The following is an 18,618-nucleotide window of genomic DNA, read 5'->3' on the forward strand; positions in this document are numbered from 1 at the left end:
AGCAAGCACACTACCCTGGACTGGATACTAGTCAGTAAGAGCCCCCAGTCATATATAACAGGCTGCTTATCAGATAGCCTCAGTGATCACTCCCCAACATTCCTACTCAAAAAATACCTATACCAAGCTAAACCTGTCATCTACTGTCAAATACGTAAAAAACTAAACTTTAACCCACTCACATTCATCTCATCCCTCAAAGAATGTAACTGGCATCCACTAAAGTACCTCAGTCTTGATGATGGAGTTGAATTTTTTAATACTACCTTCCTGAGCATCCTTAATTACCATGCCCCCATAAGACTTTCCAGAATCAAAGCACAACCCTCCCCATGGCTACAGAAAACCACTAAGTCAGAAATGAAAAATGGGGATAAAGCCTGGGAGCACTGGTGTACAAACAAAACCCCCTCAACTAGACAGAAATTCCTAGAACTATGCAACAGAGTCAAAAAGCTAATAAAACAGGACAAATTCCAATACTACCAGTCTGCCTTAGACTCCTCACAACACAGCCCCAAACAATTCTGGTCCTCCATAAACTCCATCCTCCACCCAGGTAAAGTCAGTACCCCTACTCTTAATATCCCTCTCTCCTCAGAAAATATTGCTACCTCACTCAACACACACTTCACACAAACCATACTATCACTAGCTAAATAACACAACCCCCCTCCCCTCCAACCCACACCTTCAACTAGTAATCTCCCCACTGCCTTCTCTTTTTCCCTGTACCTACCTCCAACTTAAAAAAAACTCTTAACTAAACTTAAGCCCACCAGATTAGCAGCAGACAACCTCCCATGTGAATACCTACGAATCGCAGCTGATGGTCTGGCCTACCCAGTATCCATCTTGATTAACCGATCTCTGCCAGAAAGTTACGTTCCCACACTGTGGAAAGTATCACACATAATTCCCTCCACAAAGGCAGACCCTCCACAGAACTAACCAATTACCACCCCATATATATTCTCTCTCCACTCTCCAAAATACTAGAGAGATGCATACACTCTCAGGTCTCAGACTACCTCCTTACTAACAACCTCCTTTCCAATACTCAGCATGGTTTCACTAGCTATCTCTCCTCTGCTACTTTCCTAGACATATGTAAAGCATTTGACATGGTCCCACACAAGCAACTTATCTCTGTCCTCAATAACCTATCCTTCTCACAATCAGTCACCAACTGGTTTCAGAGTTACCTTTCTGACCGCCAACAATCCGTTGTATGGCAGAATGACATATCTCCCCAACTACCTGTCTCCATAGGGGTTCCTCAAGGATCCATCCTTGGACCCCTACTCTTCTCTGTTTTCACCAATAATCTAGCCTCTGCCACCAAACATGGCACACTCATACAATACGCAGATGACTCAACCATCATCTGCTCAGCCCAGTCCCTACCCAAACTGCAAAAAGTCACACAGGAAGACTTTTCCTCTGTTGAAACTTGGTTATCCGATGCCCAATTAATACCCAACCCAAACAAAACTAAACTACTCATCTTTCAACCCACCAAACATACTCAAAACAACTCTCACTTTAACATCACAGCAAAAGACAACACCACTATATACCCAACTGAGCACACCAAATTGCTAGGAGTGGAAATAGACAATAAACTAAAATTTGACATTCACATATCCATGACCATAAAAAAAGTCCACAAAAAACTAGGAGCACTATACAGAAATAAGCAACTTCTCACCAAAGCAGCAAAGATTTCAATAGCAAATTCCCACCTTATCTCCACCCTACTTTATGCCTCTCCAATATATACCAACCTAAGGCAATGCGATCTAAACAAGCTAGAGACCTGCTACAACAAAATTGCCAAATTCACCACAGGAGCATCCTACCGTAGTCACCACTGTCTCTCACTTGCTGAACTGGGCTGGCTTGAACTCTCTCACCTCCTTCAATGGTATCAACTCTCACTCACCCACAAACTAGTAAACCATCCACTAAATGTCCCAACCCTCCAGAATCTACTCCAACCCTATCGCACCACCAGACCACTAAGATCCAGCAACAAAAATCACTTGCAGATCACTAAAGCCAATAACTCTGCTGGTGAAGCACTATTCTCTTGCACCATAGCCAAATTATAGAACTCCCTCCCACCCACAATTACCTCCATACCATCATGCACCCATTTCAAAACTTCACTAAAAGCGCACCTAAAAACATGCTGGCTATGCCCTTGCAACTCCCACTCTAATACCACCCACCCCATCCAAACACTACCTTTCTTTACACTCCACTAACTACCTTGATTATAGCAAGCTCAGATACTCATAAGCCAGTACTTATTATACAGCAGGAACTTCTTCTTGTAACATTTGTTAATGTCTGTTATGTACTTCACAGATAAAGATTCTAGTTGTTTACTGATGTACTATGTTCTTCATCTGTAAATATGTTGTAAGTAATTGCTATGTAAATTGTTAATCGCTATGTAATCCAATGTAACTACTGTCTGTTTATTTTAACTGTGGAGCTTTTCTCCCCGGGACTCCGCTGAAAATGGACCTACATCCAGTCGGTCACTCCCGGTCAACAAATATAAATAAATAAATAAAAACATAAATAAATTTAGAAAAACACCTTGCTTCTTTTCTTGTTCTGTTCTGCTAGTTATCTTGCTGCCCTCACAACTTCAGTTGGCTTTCTGCTTACATCCTTGTACTGTGCCTCCTTTACCTCAAAATGCCCTCCTTTCTATCTCTTGTAGGCCCTATTTACTGCCCTAATTCTTGTCTCATGGTCCTATGTAGAAACAGCAGCCTTCTTCCCTGTTGACATTTTATTCTCTTCCTCAAATCCCTGTCCATAGCCCATCCCTAATTCATTTCAATAGCTTGTTTACTCCCTTTATTTGCATCCTGCCTTCTAACTAATATTCAACCACTTTCTCTGGCCCAATATAATCCACTCTTAAAATCCCACTCTATCATTTTTTTTCCTTTTACTCTTATGTTTCTCTCTCTCTTGACCACACAGTAGTATGATTACTATTTGTTAATGGTGCCATAGCCTGTTCACCCACGGCACCATCTGCACTGGTTTAGACCATATCCAAAATACTGTCTTTTCTTGAACAGTCCTGCACTCACTGCCTGAACCCACATGACGTAAGACTCAGCAGGTCCTATTCATCCTATACCCCGGACTCTAAATACATCAGTTTTCTCTCGGCAGAAGCTTGTCCCTTATGACTAACACGCTCTTCTTACTACTAAAATCCTTAATTACCACTTCAACTCTTTACATTGTATTAATCCAACTACTCTCTCCCCTCCTCTACTTCAAATGCTATGACAGTTAATATACCTTCTAACCCTAACTGCATTGATTTTCTATTTTTGCTTTTGTGTTCTTTCTCCTTCCAGAACACAGACATGATGTCCTGCTTTAAAAACAGTGTTACTCAATCGCATCTCTTATTTTTTCTGTCATTCCTAAACATTCTTTATCTGGGAAAATCCATGTCTCACCTCCTCCTTATCACACTGATCTAAGTTTTAGTGATATCACCAATGTCCAACATCCCCTACTGCAATACTAATTGCAACTTCTCCATTTTCTTATCCCAGAGATCGATGTTTTGCTTCCATAATAAGTAAAGTCTCTCACTAAAGAGAATGTTTACGCTTTCAGAAAGTTTAACACATTTTTTTCAGTAAGAAGGAATACAAAATTATTTTTATTTTATTCCATAACATACTACTATAACATAGGAGATCTGAGAACACAGGTTGACAGCAACCTCTCTTTTGACCACAACATTGCCACTGTGGTCAGAAAGTCCTTCTATGTGGCACATCTCATTACTAAGGGTTTTGCATCGAGGAAGAAAGAGGTCATTGTCTCCCTCTACTCTTCCCTTATTAGGCGAATCATCAAGTACAATGCCCCATTTGGCATGTACCTCACTAGCACTTGCAACAACTGGACAGGCCACAAAAGTACCTCACAAAGAGGATCCTAGGCCTTAAACACTTGTCCTATATGGACAGACTCAAAAAAATTCCAACTATTCTCTGTCTCATATTGCCTACTTAGAGGCAATCTCTACTTGACTTACAAAGCCATGTTTGACCTAGCTCTGTTAGAAATGCTGCATCTAAAGAAATCCCAATCCCTCCACACCATATGCTCCAGATACCTCAACCTCATTACCACAATTAACAGAACATGCTGGAGGGGCAGGTTCATAAAACAGAGACTGCCCATGCTCTGGAATAGACTTCCCATACATGTCAAGCAGAGCACCTCACTGGCCCTCTTCAACAGAAATCTTGATGAGTGAATGGGAAATAGAAAATTCACCCCGAAGATCACTCCAGTAGCTCTACTCAACAGAGGCACTGGGAATGGGTCTATGTTATATATTCGAACTTCCAAAATGCTGAACACCATATGTTCAATAACATATGGTCAATGTTTGAAATTTCGAATACATAACAAAAAAAAGAAAAAAAAAAAGAAAAACATACCTTAACGGTGTGAGCAGGGGGGCAAGCCCCCTTGCACCCCCACACCCCCCTACTTAAATATACCAACTCCGAGACCGCACTTCAGTGCAGAAAAGGGAAATTCTCCCATTCTGCACCATACAGCGCCGTTAAAGTCAACCTTCGAACTCTTGAAATGTCAATCATATGGTCTCAACCATATGACATTCGACATTTCAAGCGTTTGTTTATTTGACATAGACCCAGGAATTAAGGTCGGGTGGCATGATGCCAGGGTAATCCTATGGGCTAGCCTTGTAAAGGCTCCAGGGCCATTAGCCTAGTACACACCAATGAACCTATGAACCTATGTGTTAAAGCACTAAGTATTGCAATTCCCCACTTATGGAACAAGTTTCTGTTTTATTATGAATTCACTCTCACCAGGGGTTGGGGGGTTGACATAAGGGTTAAAGTGTTTGCGTTATAACACAAGGTACAGGGTTTGATTCTTAGCCTTAGAAAGCATGGGTAGGTTTAAAATGGCCCCGTGGTGTAATCCTACAAACCTTAATTTCACGAAGTGTAGTGCAGATAAATTTTTGGGCAATGTTATATATGTAGAAAGTAATCTGGTATCAAACTTTGAAACAGTCATTTCTATGAACTGCAATTCACCCCGTACAAGAAAATGCACTATTTTCTTGTTGAGGCAATCCTCTCAAACCCATCATGTAGGAGTTGTGCCCCCTACACCCCTTTTTTATTTAATTAAATATACTATTGCAACTTGGAAGAAAAAAAAAACTATCACCTTATCCCATGGCAGTCACACAGTACTGGGACAGTATCTCTGTCTCTCCATCTCATGGGAGCACGTACAAACACACACGCATACACACACACACACACACACACACACACACACACACACACACACACACACACACACACACACACACCATCTATTTTAGCACTTTGAAAAATGAAAAGCAGCTGGCTGTTAATAAAAACCTGCATAAATCAAGAAGCCAGTTTTTATTCAGCCCAATTCTTCATAGTAATGTTTTGTGACTCTTAGCTTTCCTAATACCCAAGCAATAAAAAATAAAGTATAATTCCACTTGTAAATCAGTGAACTTTGAAACTCGGTTACATAAGTAAAGCATTTTTTATAGGTGGGCTTCACCCTTCTACCCAGCCCCTGTTAATTCTTAACTGCATGCATCATATGCACAAACATAGATGTACCCATGTGTGCATACATGTATAAGGTAATATAACCTCAATATACTATATATTTCTTCACATTAGATAATGTAGTCTTGGCACTGTACAACCTTTCAAACGAACATGCTTTTTCAAGTTCTAACACTTGAAAAAGCATCAAAGTGCAAAAGCTTGTGTGTGTTTGTTATTGAATAATTAAAGAGGGACTGTGGTTTCCTTTGAGCTGATATATTTTTGGTATTTGATTTTTCTTTTACCTGGCTCAGGTATTTACTTGCTTGAGCAACCTGCTTGGTTGTGTCTCTCTTGTGTTTAATGACATTTTATTTAACATCTTCTTCCCTGCCCCCACTCAATACAGGACACCATCTGCAGTCTCCCCAGAATCGATTTTGTCAGGAGTATCACCACCCTATCTATGTCAGCACCCCATATAATTCATTCCACTACTATGCCACCTCTCCAGTTATTTCTGTCTCACATTACTTCTGCTGACTCACTACAGCAACGATGAGTAAATCCAAGCTCATTTTCTTGTCTGTCCAATCTCTGAAATGTTAATTTTCTTTTGATACCCTCCCCAGTGGACTGTTGTGACATGGATTCAACACCTTGCATCTAAATACATTAAATCATAGATGCTGTCTTTCAATCCAAGCCTCAAACCTCCACTAAATCACTCTTCAGAATACCATACCCCCACCCCCTTTTTCATAAGTAGTGTCAAAGTAGTTTTAGGTACAATCAAGGTTATCATACTTTTCACCTTTATAGAATCTCAGACACATACACATTGAACACTGCTGTTCCTACTACTCACCCCTACAGGGAAACACTAGCGACATATCAAGGTATGCCTCTGTATACTCCTCCAACCACATTTGTACTCATCTTACCAGCTAAGTGTCTGCTTTTCCAATATCTATGTGTTGTTGACAGTTTCATATTGAGTACCCAGTCAAAGACCTTAATCCAAATACATAGCCACCACCAAATTGTCTCTGTCCACATCACTGCACACTCCTTTACTAAAATGAACCTGATTAGTTTGGCAGAATGTTGTCATAAGTCTGCAATGAGTATAATCTCAAAGCAAGTATTATCTAAGAAGAATTTCAAGTGTTTTCTCAGGATTTTATCTTTCTTTTCTTTTTTGCTCTATCACTTTATATCTCTGCTCAAATCACTGATCTCATTTGTCACCTTTCTATTCTCTCCTAAATGCATGACACACATGCTGTTAACCTACATAATAACAGGTTATGAACATGATACTTAGAATTAAGAGAAGGCGCTGTTTTCATTGTTTCTGTTCAGCATCCATTTTGTACTCTCCTTGTTCATGTAAATGCACCTTATTTTGTGCTAGGCATCTTTACTAGCTTCAGCAATGTGATAAAAATACTAGCACTATTTTAACTCGATTTGAGATACAACAGATGACATGCGTCACTGTTTGATATTTCTGCCATCATTTCATCTTCCTCATATTAAAGTACGGAATGCTTACCAGCATGGAGGCTAGTTATCTATGAGTGGTAACATGTGCATATGGTTCTGTTTTACATTTCTAGCTATGAGAAATATCAATACATGTAGTGTATAGTCTGAGGCAAATACCATAAATGATAATTTAGTTGTTGGGCACATTTGCCATAGAAAGTGCAGCCATAAATAAAAGGCATACTGTAGGTCTTGAGTCACATGAGGATATAATGGCATTAACACAGAGCAGAGTTTATAGGGTAACATTACAAGGTAGAACTACTTACGAAAACACTGTGGAATTTCTCCGCTCCAGTTCCCATTCCCTTCACAGGTTAGAACAACAGGTAGAGACAGCTGGTATCCTTCTGAACACGAATAGCTCACACTCGATCCCCAGTTAAAGTCAGAGCCCACAACCTTCCCATTTGGGATACTAGGTGGTGGCTGGCATGTAATAGCTAAAGAAAAATAAAATCAGCACTATGTTCATTGACAATTTTCACATACTGAATGACCTGCATTTTATATAATCTTGAAATGATAAATGTATGCCCGCATCATATAATACTCAGTGAAGAAGAAAGATATGAAATTTAGACATATGGATTATTTTCGTAATGTTATCATTTTGTAATGAAGACAGTAATGCTGAAAAACAAGGTCACCTATCAGAAACAAACAATTCAACTTTTTTCCTCTTTTACAGACAATGCATTTACATATCCAGTTTAGCTTGTCCTTAGCTCTCTTTTCCAGTCACATTAAAAATGTCTAAAGACAGTTGAAGTGCATAGTAATTTGCCACTGCTGCATCTGATGAACATGAAGACTTGAAAATGCATGCAGTGATGCAAAAGGGAGAGTTCATTTTATCCTCTGAGTAAAATGATATTTCCTACAAAGTGTAATGGTACATTAGCTTCAAAATGTATACAGATTTATAAAACAATACTTTATAAATGCATGTTTTTCTCCCTGGAGTGCACTGAAAATATATAATATTTATTCATGTGAAGAGAGATACATTTGAATAATAATTTGCAAATAGAGTAAACTATCAGTTAACTGGCACCCATGAGGATTGGTAGATTCCGGATAACTGTAGTTTCTGGTTCTCAGGTTGGGGAGAGAAGGAATTTACTTCTATCTTCCTTTCTAAATCTCTAAAACTCTAAAAAACATAAGGTACATTTCTTTAGGGGGAAAACAAAGTTCAACACATGAAAATTGTATTGTATTTCTTTGATATTTTTTGCTGGTTGCTTGAATTCCAGTTAATTGAGAGTTTACAGTATTTTCCCTGAAATTCACTGAATGTGTGACCGTGTATCTGAATTTTGTTCAGTATGCTTGGAACTATACCTCTCGACTGTTCTTGACCTTGACCCCTTTTTCTTCCATTATACAGGCAGTCCTCGAGTTACAAACATCTGACTTACAGACGACCCATAGTTAAGAATGGGTTGCCATAATGTTGGAAATAATGTGAAAATAAATAAAAATGTTTAAAGTTGCTCAAATCTTACCTTAAAATGAAGAATTCTGTTCTACTTTCCTTTTCCCCATCTGTGCAGTTGCTCCCATGTCTTGTTAGAGCAGTTATTTCCTTCTTCACGGAGAAGAAGAGATACAATTGGTTCAGAGATCGCTTTGTTGGCAATTTGGTTGGTCAAGACTGCTGGCCTGTACAGTGCAGAGTACTGAAGCAGTTACTGTACTGTACAGTAGAATGGGCATATGTCACTGTGGCTCACTGGGGTCTAGATGACAGTAGGAGGTCTGGCAGAGGTCTGAAAGTTCAGGAAAGAGTGGAAAACATTTGTGAGTGATGCCTGTAATACAGAAATGTGAAGTGAAGCTTAAAAAGAGGCAAGTTTAACATATTTTTTGTGTATGGAACGTGACTGTACTGTACTGTATTACAATACAGTACAGTAGAATGTTCCATGTACGTGTTTCTACTTGCATACAGATTTGACTTAAGGACAGACTAAAAAACAGATCTCGTCCTTAACTCAGGGACTGCCTGTACTTCTTCCTCTTTGACACTGCCAAGCCCTTTACCAGCTCTCAAAGCAGGTAAACAGCTTTGAGGTCGTAAACTTTCTTGTTCATTCTTTTTTTATGTTGTTAATAGAGTAAATGGAGCAGATAAGGCCTCATGTGCTACAAAGAATTCTGATCAAGTCTCTGATCATAAATTTTGAGAACATGGTTTCAACATGGATTCCAAGATTCATATCTAGAGTTTCAATTTAGAGGTGAATCCTTTGCTTAGGTGAATTCTTTACATCTACGTCTGTTAAACTGCTAAATGTTTATCTTGCAATTAATGTGCCCCTTCAGGATTGCACATGCATGAAAGTTTTTATTTATTTATTTAGTTACTTAGTTATATAGTTATTTAATGCTGCTATTGGGTCAAAACAAACCTGCGTATTCCTTTTTCCCAAGATTCAGGTGCTGTATTAAATGTTTACAAGCATCACAGAAAAAGCCTTGTTTATAAATGAACACTCAAATGTGTTGCAGAAATGATGGAAAATGCCAAATTGTTTCATAGATGCCATCCTGTTTTAGTAGGGACACCAAAAGTTTTGTGTGGCTATTTGTAAGGACTGGCTGCTAAAGTGTAAAGTGCTTACTTTCTCAATATTGTAGGTGTATGACTATTTTTTTGGGTGAGGAATACAATAAATAAATACATATAATAGTTGGACCTCCTCACACAGGACAAAGGGTCTCTCACCTATCCTGACTTGTCCACTCTTCAAATGACACTGTGGCTGATAGGCTTTTGATCTCTTTTGGGCACCTCGTTTCTGAGGACGTGGTCGGGATTTTACAGGAGGCAATGAAACCTTCAACCAGAAAATCTTACATGTCCAGATGGAAAAGATTTTCTGTCTGATGCCATGCTCATCACCAGGACCCTTTTTCTGTGATGGTCCCTTTGGTGCTCTCATTTGTGTGAGTTGCTCCAGTCTGGCCTGGCCTAGTCTTCTGTGAAGGCCTGTTTGTCAGCCATTTCTGCTTGTATGCACCTGAATCCTTCTTTGGCTTCCTGTTTTGAGGTCAAACAATTTCATAATGGTGTGCTGCATATGAGCCCCCCAAGGAAACCTATTCCTCCTCGTTGAGACCTTAATTTTGTTTTGGAAAAAAACTGACTTAGGCTCCTTTTGAACCTGCAGAATCTGTTTCGTTGAAACTTTGTACCGGGAAGACTGTTTTGTTGTTGACTGTTGCTTCTGATCAGAGAGTTTCTGTGCTCTTGGCCTTTCCTCTAATTTTTTTTTTTTTTTCCACAGGGACACAAAGTATCTGTTTGTACCAATCCTTCTATGCCAAAGGTAGTGAATGAGGTGCCCTTGAATCAGTGGGTACAACTCCCTTCCTTTTTCCATTCTCCTCAGTCTGCTACTGAGAGGGTTTTTCATACCTTGGATTTGCACAGACAGTTCAGGGACTATAAGGCCACTTGTAAACCTGATGAGCTTTTTGTTTCTTTTTGTCTCAGGTCATTGGTTTGGCTGTTTCTAAGCAAACCTTCTCCTCCTGGACATCTAAAGCCATTTCTTTCTGCTATTCTTTTCATAGCAAATCTTTGCTACTTCTATAAGAGATCATTCCTCTAGGCCTGTTGCCTCTTCTGGTGCATTCTTCAAGAGGTTGGACACCAATTACATCCTTGAAGCAGCTACTTAGTCTACAGTCCATACCCTTATTAAGCAATATAAGTTGGATATGGTTTCTAGTGCCACAGCAGGTTTTACTAGAACCATTTTATATGGGATTGTTGAGGCTCTTCTCAGCCTTCTACCTCCCATTCTGTTTCTTGAACTTCTTTTACTCTCCCTAATGTTACGAATACTACAACAATGATATAGAAGAATATAGTACAATTGTGTAAAATCTTACCGTAACAGTAGACGTTCTTCTCTTCACTGTTGCAGTATTCACTCCCTCCCTCCACCTCCCTCGTTTTTTCTGGCTTTTGCTTTGGATTCCCATCTGACTGAGGCTTTCCCCTTTTTCTTCTGCATTTTTTCCATCTGGATGTGCATGGGCTCCTTTGTCCTATGGAGACTGCTACCTTCTGGGGAAATTCAGTTATGGGTAACTGCATCCGTACCTCACTTTTATGCCATAAGTTCTGTGCAGGGAGCATGTGTGTGTGAAGTATGGTGCATACAAGATAATTAGGCTTTGGTATACTGACCAAACATCGGGCTGCCATAGGTAGGATATCCCTAACATTAAGTGTACTGCAACTCTTTAATTTCTCCAAGTCTACTGGGTTTCTAATACCACGATGGGAATGGATGCCATCCCTAAGTCAAAGTTTGATTAAAGTTCATGAAATTAGTATTGTTTCAAGCTTTCATGTCAGCCAAATGTTCTCTTCGCAGCACCCGCAATGTGCCCAGTAATGCCTCCTTCTGCAATTCATTTGGAGTTACATGTATTGGTAACATATCTAAATACAATTGTAGATTATTTTTTATAAGATCAATTGCTTCTACTGCTATTTGGAAATGTCTGGGTATCTTTCTTTGACATTGCTTTCACTTCTGCCTGCAAATCTTGACATTTTATGACTTTGTATCTCTATACACAAGACACTGTAGTCACTAGGTGTAGTGATTTCAGTGATCAATGCTACTTTTGTCTTCTTTTCATGTTTTTCTTACATCTTTCTTTTGAACTGTCGGTAATGGGTGATCCCATGTGATGTAGACCATCATTTTCTATGATGCTTTGTGACTTATGTTTCCAGTGTTTTTCAGCTACTTCAATACTATCATGTTTGCACAATCCCCAGGGCAACAGTCTTGCATTATTATGTCTTTCAGTATACAATCCTTCTGCCATTACTATGTAACAACAACAACAAGGTGTGCGACTGCTTCCAATTCTGTTTTACAAAACCTACATTTGTCGGTTTCTCCCACATGTTCAATGGATTTTCAAAAGCAATATGTGCATAGCCCACTATCTTGGGCTGCAAATATTAATCTTTAATCTTTTGGTTTGAATTTGCTTCTCCTTAACCATTCCTGCATTCATTCCTGATCAATATGAGGTTCTTCCAGAAGTTTTCTACACTTGCAACTATATTTATGCCTTTTCCACATTTCTTGCCTTCTCATCTGGTCCTTCACCTTATATTCTTTCTTTTCTTTTTTGGCACATTCAGTTGGTGACTGATTTTTATCTACATCTGGTTTGATTTCCATTCCTGCTTGATGCTGATATGCTTCTCCTAGACTAGGCAGGGAAGTCTTCTTAGATTTATTCTCCTCATGTTTCAAAACTTTCATTACATTTGGGTCTCGTGAGGTCAGCAGATATGTGTGGAGTCCCACGATTGCAGATATGTGCATGTAATCAGTTTCAAGGAGGCTCATGCCTCCTTCGGAATGGGGAATATATAATCTTGGTATGCACTGATTTTTATGTTGGTATGCAACAGTGAAGAAAAGTACATGTACTGTTATGGCAAGATTTTACACAACTGTACTTTCTGCCAGGCAACTCTAGAAATCTGCCTTTGCCTCTAAGTAGAAATTCCTTAACTTCTTGTTTCTTGGGCATTAGTTGTGCCTCATTTATTATGACTTCAAGCCCTGGATGGAGTGTGTGTGTGTGTGTGTGTGTGTGTGTGTGTGTGTGTGTGTGTGTGTGTGTGTGTGTGTGTGTGTGTGTGTGTGTGTCTGTGTGCGTGTGTGTGTGTGTGTGTGGGGGGGGGGTAACTTCCTCTGCAAATATATTACAAAAATTCCAGTCAGTCTCCAAGGTTTCAGAAGATTTATTTGCTAGAAATGTTCTATTTCCCTTTTTCCTGGCTGATCCTTTACTATAATTAAGTTTATTAACCTTTACTGCAATTTCAAAGGCCCCTGCCACTTTGCAAGGACCTTGTTTCCAGTTGTGCATACTTACAGATAGTTTACCCCTCGTTTAGCTTCTATCATATGAGCATTTCTGTTATCTTCTCTTGACTGTGTTCACATGCTTTTTCCATATGTTCTTTTTCAATGGGCATTATAATTATTAACAAGTTTGCAGAAGAGTCTCTCACTGGATCTTTGCTCTGGCGTGCCAGGAAATGCATATGACTCTATTCAGCATTGCCTTTTCCTTTTTCTTCAGTGTGAGATGTTTCTGTCTCTTCACTGGTTTATACACTTCTCTTCCAGTATTCTTATATATGACCGCTTCTATGTCAGTCTCCACATTGACTTCTTTTGTTATTTCAACAACCAGAGTCTTTGGAAAGGACTCAGTGAAGATCTCAGTCTCCATACTGAGCTCTTGTATTATTTTATCATCTGTTTTTTTGTCAAGAATCAGTATCAGATTTGTCTAAGCGTTTCCCCACTGCCAAATGTTTGCTTCTTTTGTATCTTACAGTCCTGTATGTTTTTCTTTACTTTGGCAAGATATCTCTGACAATGTAGCTTGCTAAAGCCCCCCCCCCCCCATATATTCTGCAAGTCTGTGAACTGGGGAAAGTTTTAGCAAGTTATCACATCATGTGTTAAATTAGCACTGGAGCTACTAAGTACAGCAAGTTGTCTAAGTTTGCATTTTTACCTGTGTTTTCTTATATCTCCAACTAAGTATATTACGTTAACATTATGATTACTAGTTGTTTTATTCTCACGCACATTGTGGAGGCCAACAGCCCTTGAATTTCCTTTTTCTGTACCACAGCATTCAGTTTAATAAGGTTTGTACCAGTAGAGTGCCAGAAAGCAGACTCTTCTCTATACATTTAAGTTCTACAGGCAGCATTTTAGGTACAAATTGTTGGATAGCATTACTAGCATTTGTCAAGTAAAGTATATTGTAATTAACTGTGCAGTACTTTGTGTGTGACCATTTCTGCAACACTAAAAAAATAATGAACTCATATAGTAACATTTTTTTCTAGTCTACAGGGAAAGAAACATTTTAAGTGGAGGTTAGCTACAAGTCTTGGTGCAAGCAAGTTTAACATTGGCTTTTTGGTTCATAGGTTTATAGGAGGTTACTAGGCTAATGGGTCTACAGCCCTTACAAGCCTAGTCATATTTATCATGAGTTACCCCAACTGTTGGGGGTTAAGTAAGTGAAATTTGCAGACGTAATGGTTTATGGTAGTTAATACCGACTTCCTCTGTCCAAGAGGGACATGGCCACCACACCAGGAGTGAATTTGCGGTCTCCTATCCATTGATCTAGGTTGAATTTGAAGAGGGTCATGGAGGAGGTCTGTTTCACATGAATTGGAAGCTTGTTCCAGAGAAATGCCAGTCCCTGGGAGATGTATCTATCTCTTCAACATGATCTCTTATTCTCATGTCAGAAGCTAGGATAAGATCACTGGAGTGAGTGACCCTCCTGCAGTTGATTTACGAATGTGTAGCATTTTTTTATCAGGGTCGGGTCAGGGACTGCTCTGTAAGCCAGGGACAGGTCTTCCCTTAGCAACTTGTAGGAGACAGAATACTTTGATATGGCTTTCAGTCTTTCTGCATAAGACTTGATGTTCTTCATCTCACATTGCTGCAGTCATAACCTGTGGGTAGTCCGCTGTCCTCGGTCGGCCCGAATACCAAAGTGTTAGGCTGGCGTCGGTCATGGTCGCTCAGATCTGATGTCAGTACGCCGTGGTATTAAAGCGCATGACCGACGCCATATCCTCAGTCTTTCTTGCCACATGGTCCGAAGCAGAAGCAGCGTTTTGCAAGTGCCATTCGGCGTCCTGAAATTTTCGTATTCTGAGTTTCAGACCGAAGACCAAGTTGGGCTAAGTACCCCGTTGGGGAATATTTTTGTCTTTTCTTGCCTCAGTTAAATCCGGATGTCAGAAAAAGTGAATAATTGTATTTCTTGTGGGAAACAGATACCTCATAGGGATTACCACTCTCTTTGTATTCCTTGCTTGGGGCCTGAGCACGACGTAGTCGGGTGTCGCTTTTGTGCTAGATTTAATAAGCGCACCATTAAACGCAGGTTAGATTGTGCTAGGCTTGTCTTCGGTAAGCGGTGTAATTACAATATGCCGTCAGATCCTCCGACGCCCGCTACCGCTAAGAAGCGTAAGGACAAATCATTTAAGTCCAAGCAGGATGAGTCGTCCGTTACGGACGCCGGTTCTTTAGAAACTACGGTGGAATCTGTAGATCCAGCCGAGGTTTCAGCTGAGTCTCAGGGGGAGCCTTTAGTTTTGCAGGATGTGGCCTCTCAGGAGTCGGGACAGGCTGAGGGGGCCTCTCAGGTTTCTGTAGTCCCTCCTTTGCATAAGGTGGTTAGGCCTTCTACTTCTGTCTCTAAGGTACCTTCCAAGGTCAGGCCTGGTTTGTCTTCCTCTGGTGTCAGCCCTAGTTCTGCAGGTTCTGTGCCTAAAAAGCATATGCTGAAAATGGCAGAAGATTTAATTACTTTAATCAGGGGTTCCTTGCCCCCACCAGATAAGAGGCCTAGGGTAGAGCCAGAGGTGGAAGGATTGGAACATTCTTCAGATTACTCGGAGTCTTCGGCTGAAGACATTCAAGATTTTCCTCCTTATTCTGATTCGGATGCAGAGGATTCTACTCTTTCTGCTTCCCCCCCAGAGGATTTTTCCTTTTCTGAAACCCTGCATTCCATGAGAGAGCATTTTAAGTGGGAAGGTCAGGATTTCTCAGACACTAGAAAGAGACTTAGGGAATTTTTGTTTTTACCACAGCATAGGCCCTTGGCTATACCCCCTGTTTTGGATGTTGTTCAAGATGTTTTCTCTGAAGCTTCCCTAAATCCTGATTCTTTGCCTCCTGCCCCGGTCAAGCCTGACAGGTATTACAGAGTGCCTGAGGCTCATAAATACTTGTATAAAAGCCCGAGAGCTGACCCAGAAACTATTAGCCAGGGTCCTAAGGGAGTCAGAGCTTCTGTTGTAAAGAATCCAGTTCCTATGGATAAAGATTCTAGAGCTTTGGATAGGTGGGGTAAAAAAGTGTATACCTCTTCCACTCTAGCAATGAGGGCTTTGAATTGCCAGTTTCATATGCTGAAGTACCAGAACTTTCTCCTGAGTCAGTTGAAATCTAAGGTTGATGCTTTGGCAGAGGGCATTGAGTGTAAGGAATTGCAGGATTTAGTTCATGCCTCTGATCAGGTGGGTAAGCATTCTTTGCAGTGTGGTTTTTATGCTCTTCAGGCCTCTTCCAGGGTGGCTGCTACTGGATCAGTTATTCGTAGGCATGCCTGGCTTAAGGATCAGAATTTGTCAGAGCATGTTAAAGCTCGAATTTTGGATGCTCCCCTTCAGTCTGAAGTTTTGTTTGGTTCTCCTGTGGAGTCAGTTTTGAAGAAAATGGAAGACAAAGCTAAGTCTATGCAAACAGTTAAGGATTTTTTACGGGTGCAGCCCCCTAAGTTTAGCAGAAATTGGCCTACTAAGGGATGGGCTTATCCTTCTTCTGATTTACAGTCTAGGGGCAGATCAAGACGTGGTAGGGGCAGAGCTCATGCTCAAGGTTCTTTTCGACCTAGGACGTGGAGTTCCCCTGCACAATCTTCAGGTGAAGGCAGGGGTCAGCCTTTTCGTAAACAGACCCAATGACCTGTATCTCCAGCTGCCAGACCCCTCCTGTCTGGCAGCTCCTCTGGGAGGAAAGTTGGCACATTTCAGGAAAAATTGGATTTTAGTCACTCAGGACAAATGGGTGTTGGACATTATAGCTCGAGGCTACAAGTTTTATTTTCACACCTTGCCTCCTTTCAAAGGCATGCCAGACGTTCCTTCTCAGCAAAAGGTGGAGGCTTACAAACAGATTTCTTTACTTCTCAACATGGGGGCTATCCAGGGGGTACCTCCATCAGAAGTAGGCCTAGGATTTTATTCTCGCCTGTTTCTTGTACCAAAGAAAGGAAACACTTGGAGGCCAATTCTGGATTTGTCTATTCTCAACACATACCTGGACATTCTAAAATTCAAGATGTTAACTTTACAACAACTTCTGCCTCTTTTAGGCAAGGATCACTGGATGGTAACTCTGGATCTCAAAGAGGCTTATCTTCACATTCCTATCAGGCCCAGCTGCAGGAGGTTCCTGCGTTTTCGGGCTGGGACTTTACATTATCAGTTCTCTGCATTGCCCTTTGGCTTATCTACTGCGCCCAGGGTGTTCACAAAGGTCCTGGCACCAGTGATAGCCTTCTTACGGTTAAGGGGAATACAAATCTATCCTTATTTGGACGATTGCCTGATTCTGGCTCAAGACAAAGTCGAGTTACTTCACCATCTACAGTACGTTATGGCAGTGTTAAGGTGCCTAGGGTATTCTGTGAATGAAACAAAGTCCAGTCTAGTACCCTCTCAGGACATGTGCTTTCTGGGTGTGAGACTGAATACAGCTTCTCAGATGGCATTTCTGACCCCGGACAAACAAAGAAATCTTACCCTTTACTTCCAGCAATTGTCTCTACGGTCCAGGCTGACTGCAAGGACAGTCCTTCAAGCCTTGGGGTTCATGGCATCTTGTATTCTGGTGCTTCCCAATGCCAAACTGCATATGAGGAAGCTACAATGGTATCTCAAAAGCGTATGGACTCAACAATGCCACGATTTGGACACTGTCATTCCGATGATACCTTGCATCCAAAGGGAATTTTTGTGGTGGGCTCAGGAATGTCACCTAAACAAGGGACTCTCTGTGACCCGACCAGAGGCGAGTCAGATCTTAATGACAGATGCCTCAGACATGGCCTGGGGAGCACACTTCAATGGAAAATGGGTTCAAGACACGTGGCCTGCCAGACTACAACATTTGCATATCAACATGAAGGAGATGTTAGCAGTCCAATTTGCATTGATGGCTTTCAAGGATTTACTTCACCCAGGACAAGTGTTGATTCAGACAGACAACACAACAGTCATGTGGTACATCAACAAGCAGGGGGGTACCCATTCGTACCCTCTTTGCAGACAGGCTATGATTTTGTGGGAGATTGCTCTCAGTATGCACCTCACCCTTCAGGCAAGGTTTCTGCCAGGAGCACAGAACTCCTTAGCAGATGTTTTGAGCAGACAGATGGTGGATCCCCACGAGTGGAAATTGGATCCTCATGTCTTTCAACAGTTGACGGTGGCATGGGGGACTCCAGACATAGATCTGTTCGCTTCTCCACTGAATTACCAACTGCCAAAGTTTTGCACAAAGCTATTTCACCCAAAAGCTTGGAAAGTGGATGCTCTATCATTCAGTTGGAACAATCTTCACGTTTATGCATTTCCCCCTCTGCCTCTCCTTCCCAAGGTGCTCCTAAAGGTCAGACAGGACAAGCCTTGCATGATTCTGATAGCTCCAGATTGGCCACAGCAGCACTGGTACCCTCTGCTGAGGACTTTGGTATGGGAGCCTCCTTGGCCTTTGCCATTAATTCCACACCTTTTGTCCCAGGCAAG

The 18,618-nt window shown here is 40.9% G+C and overlaps 1 protein-coding gene across 1 annotated transcript in view; it reads right to left on the bottom strand.

The window, feature by feature from the left end:
• LOC122792225 (CUB and sushi domain-containing protein 1-like) overlaps positions 1-18,618 on the bottom strand; it is a 3,080,606-nt gene that overhangs the window by 467,459 nt on the left and 2,594,529 nt on the right. The window contains exon 55 of the mRNA XM_044059969.1: positions 7,463-7,636. Coding sequence (XP_043915904.1) covers positions 7,463-7,636 — 174 coding nt within the window. The remainder of the gene's footprint in view (positions 1-7,462; positions 7,637-18,618) is intronic.

Source organism: Protopterus annectens, chromosome 1.part2, assembly GCF_019279795.1.
Source record: "Protopterus annectens isolate FY-2018-M chromosome 1.part2, PAN1.0, whole genome shotgun sequence".
In the NCBI taxonomy this organism is placed as follows: Eukaryota; Metazoa; Chordata; order Ceratodontiformes; family Protopteridae; genus Protopterus; species Protopterus annectens.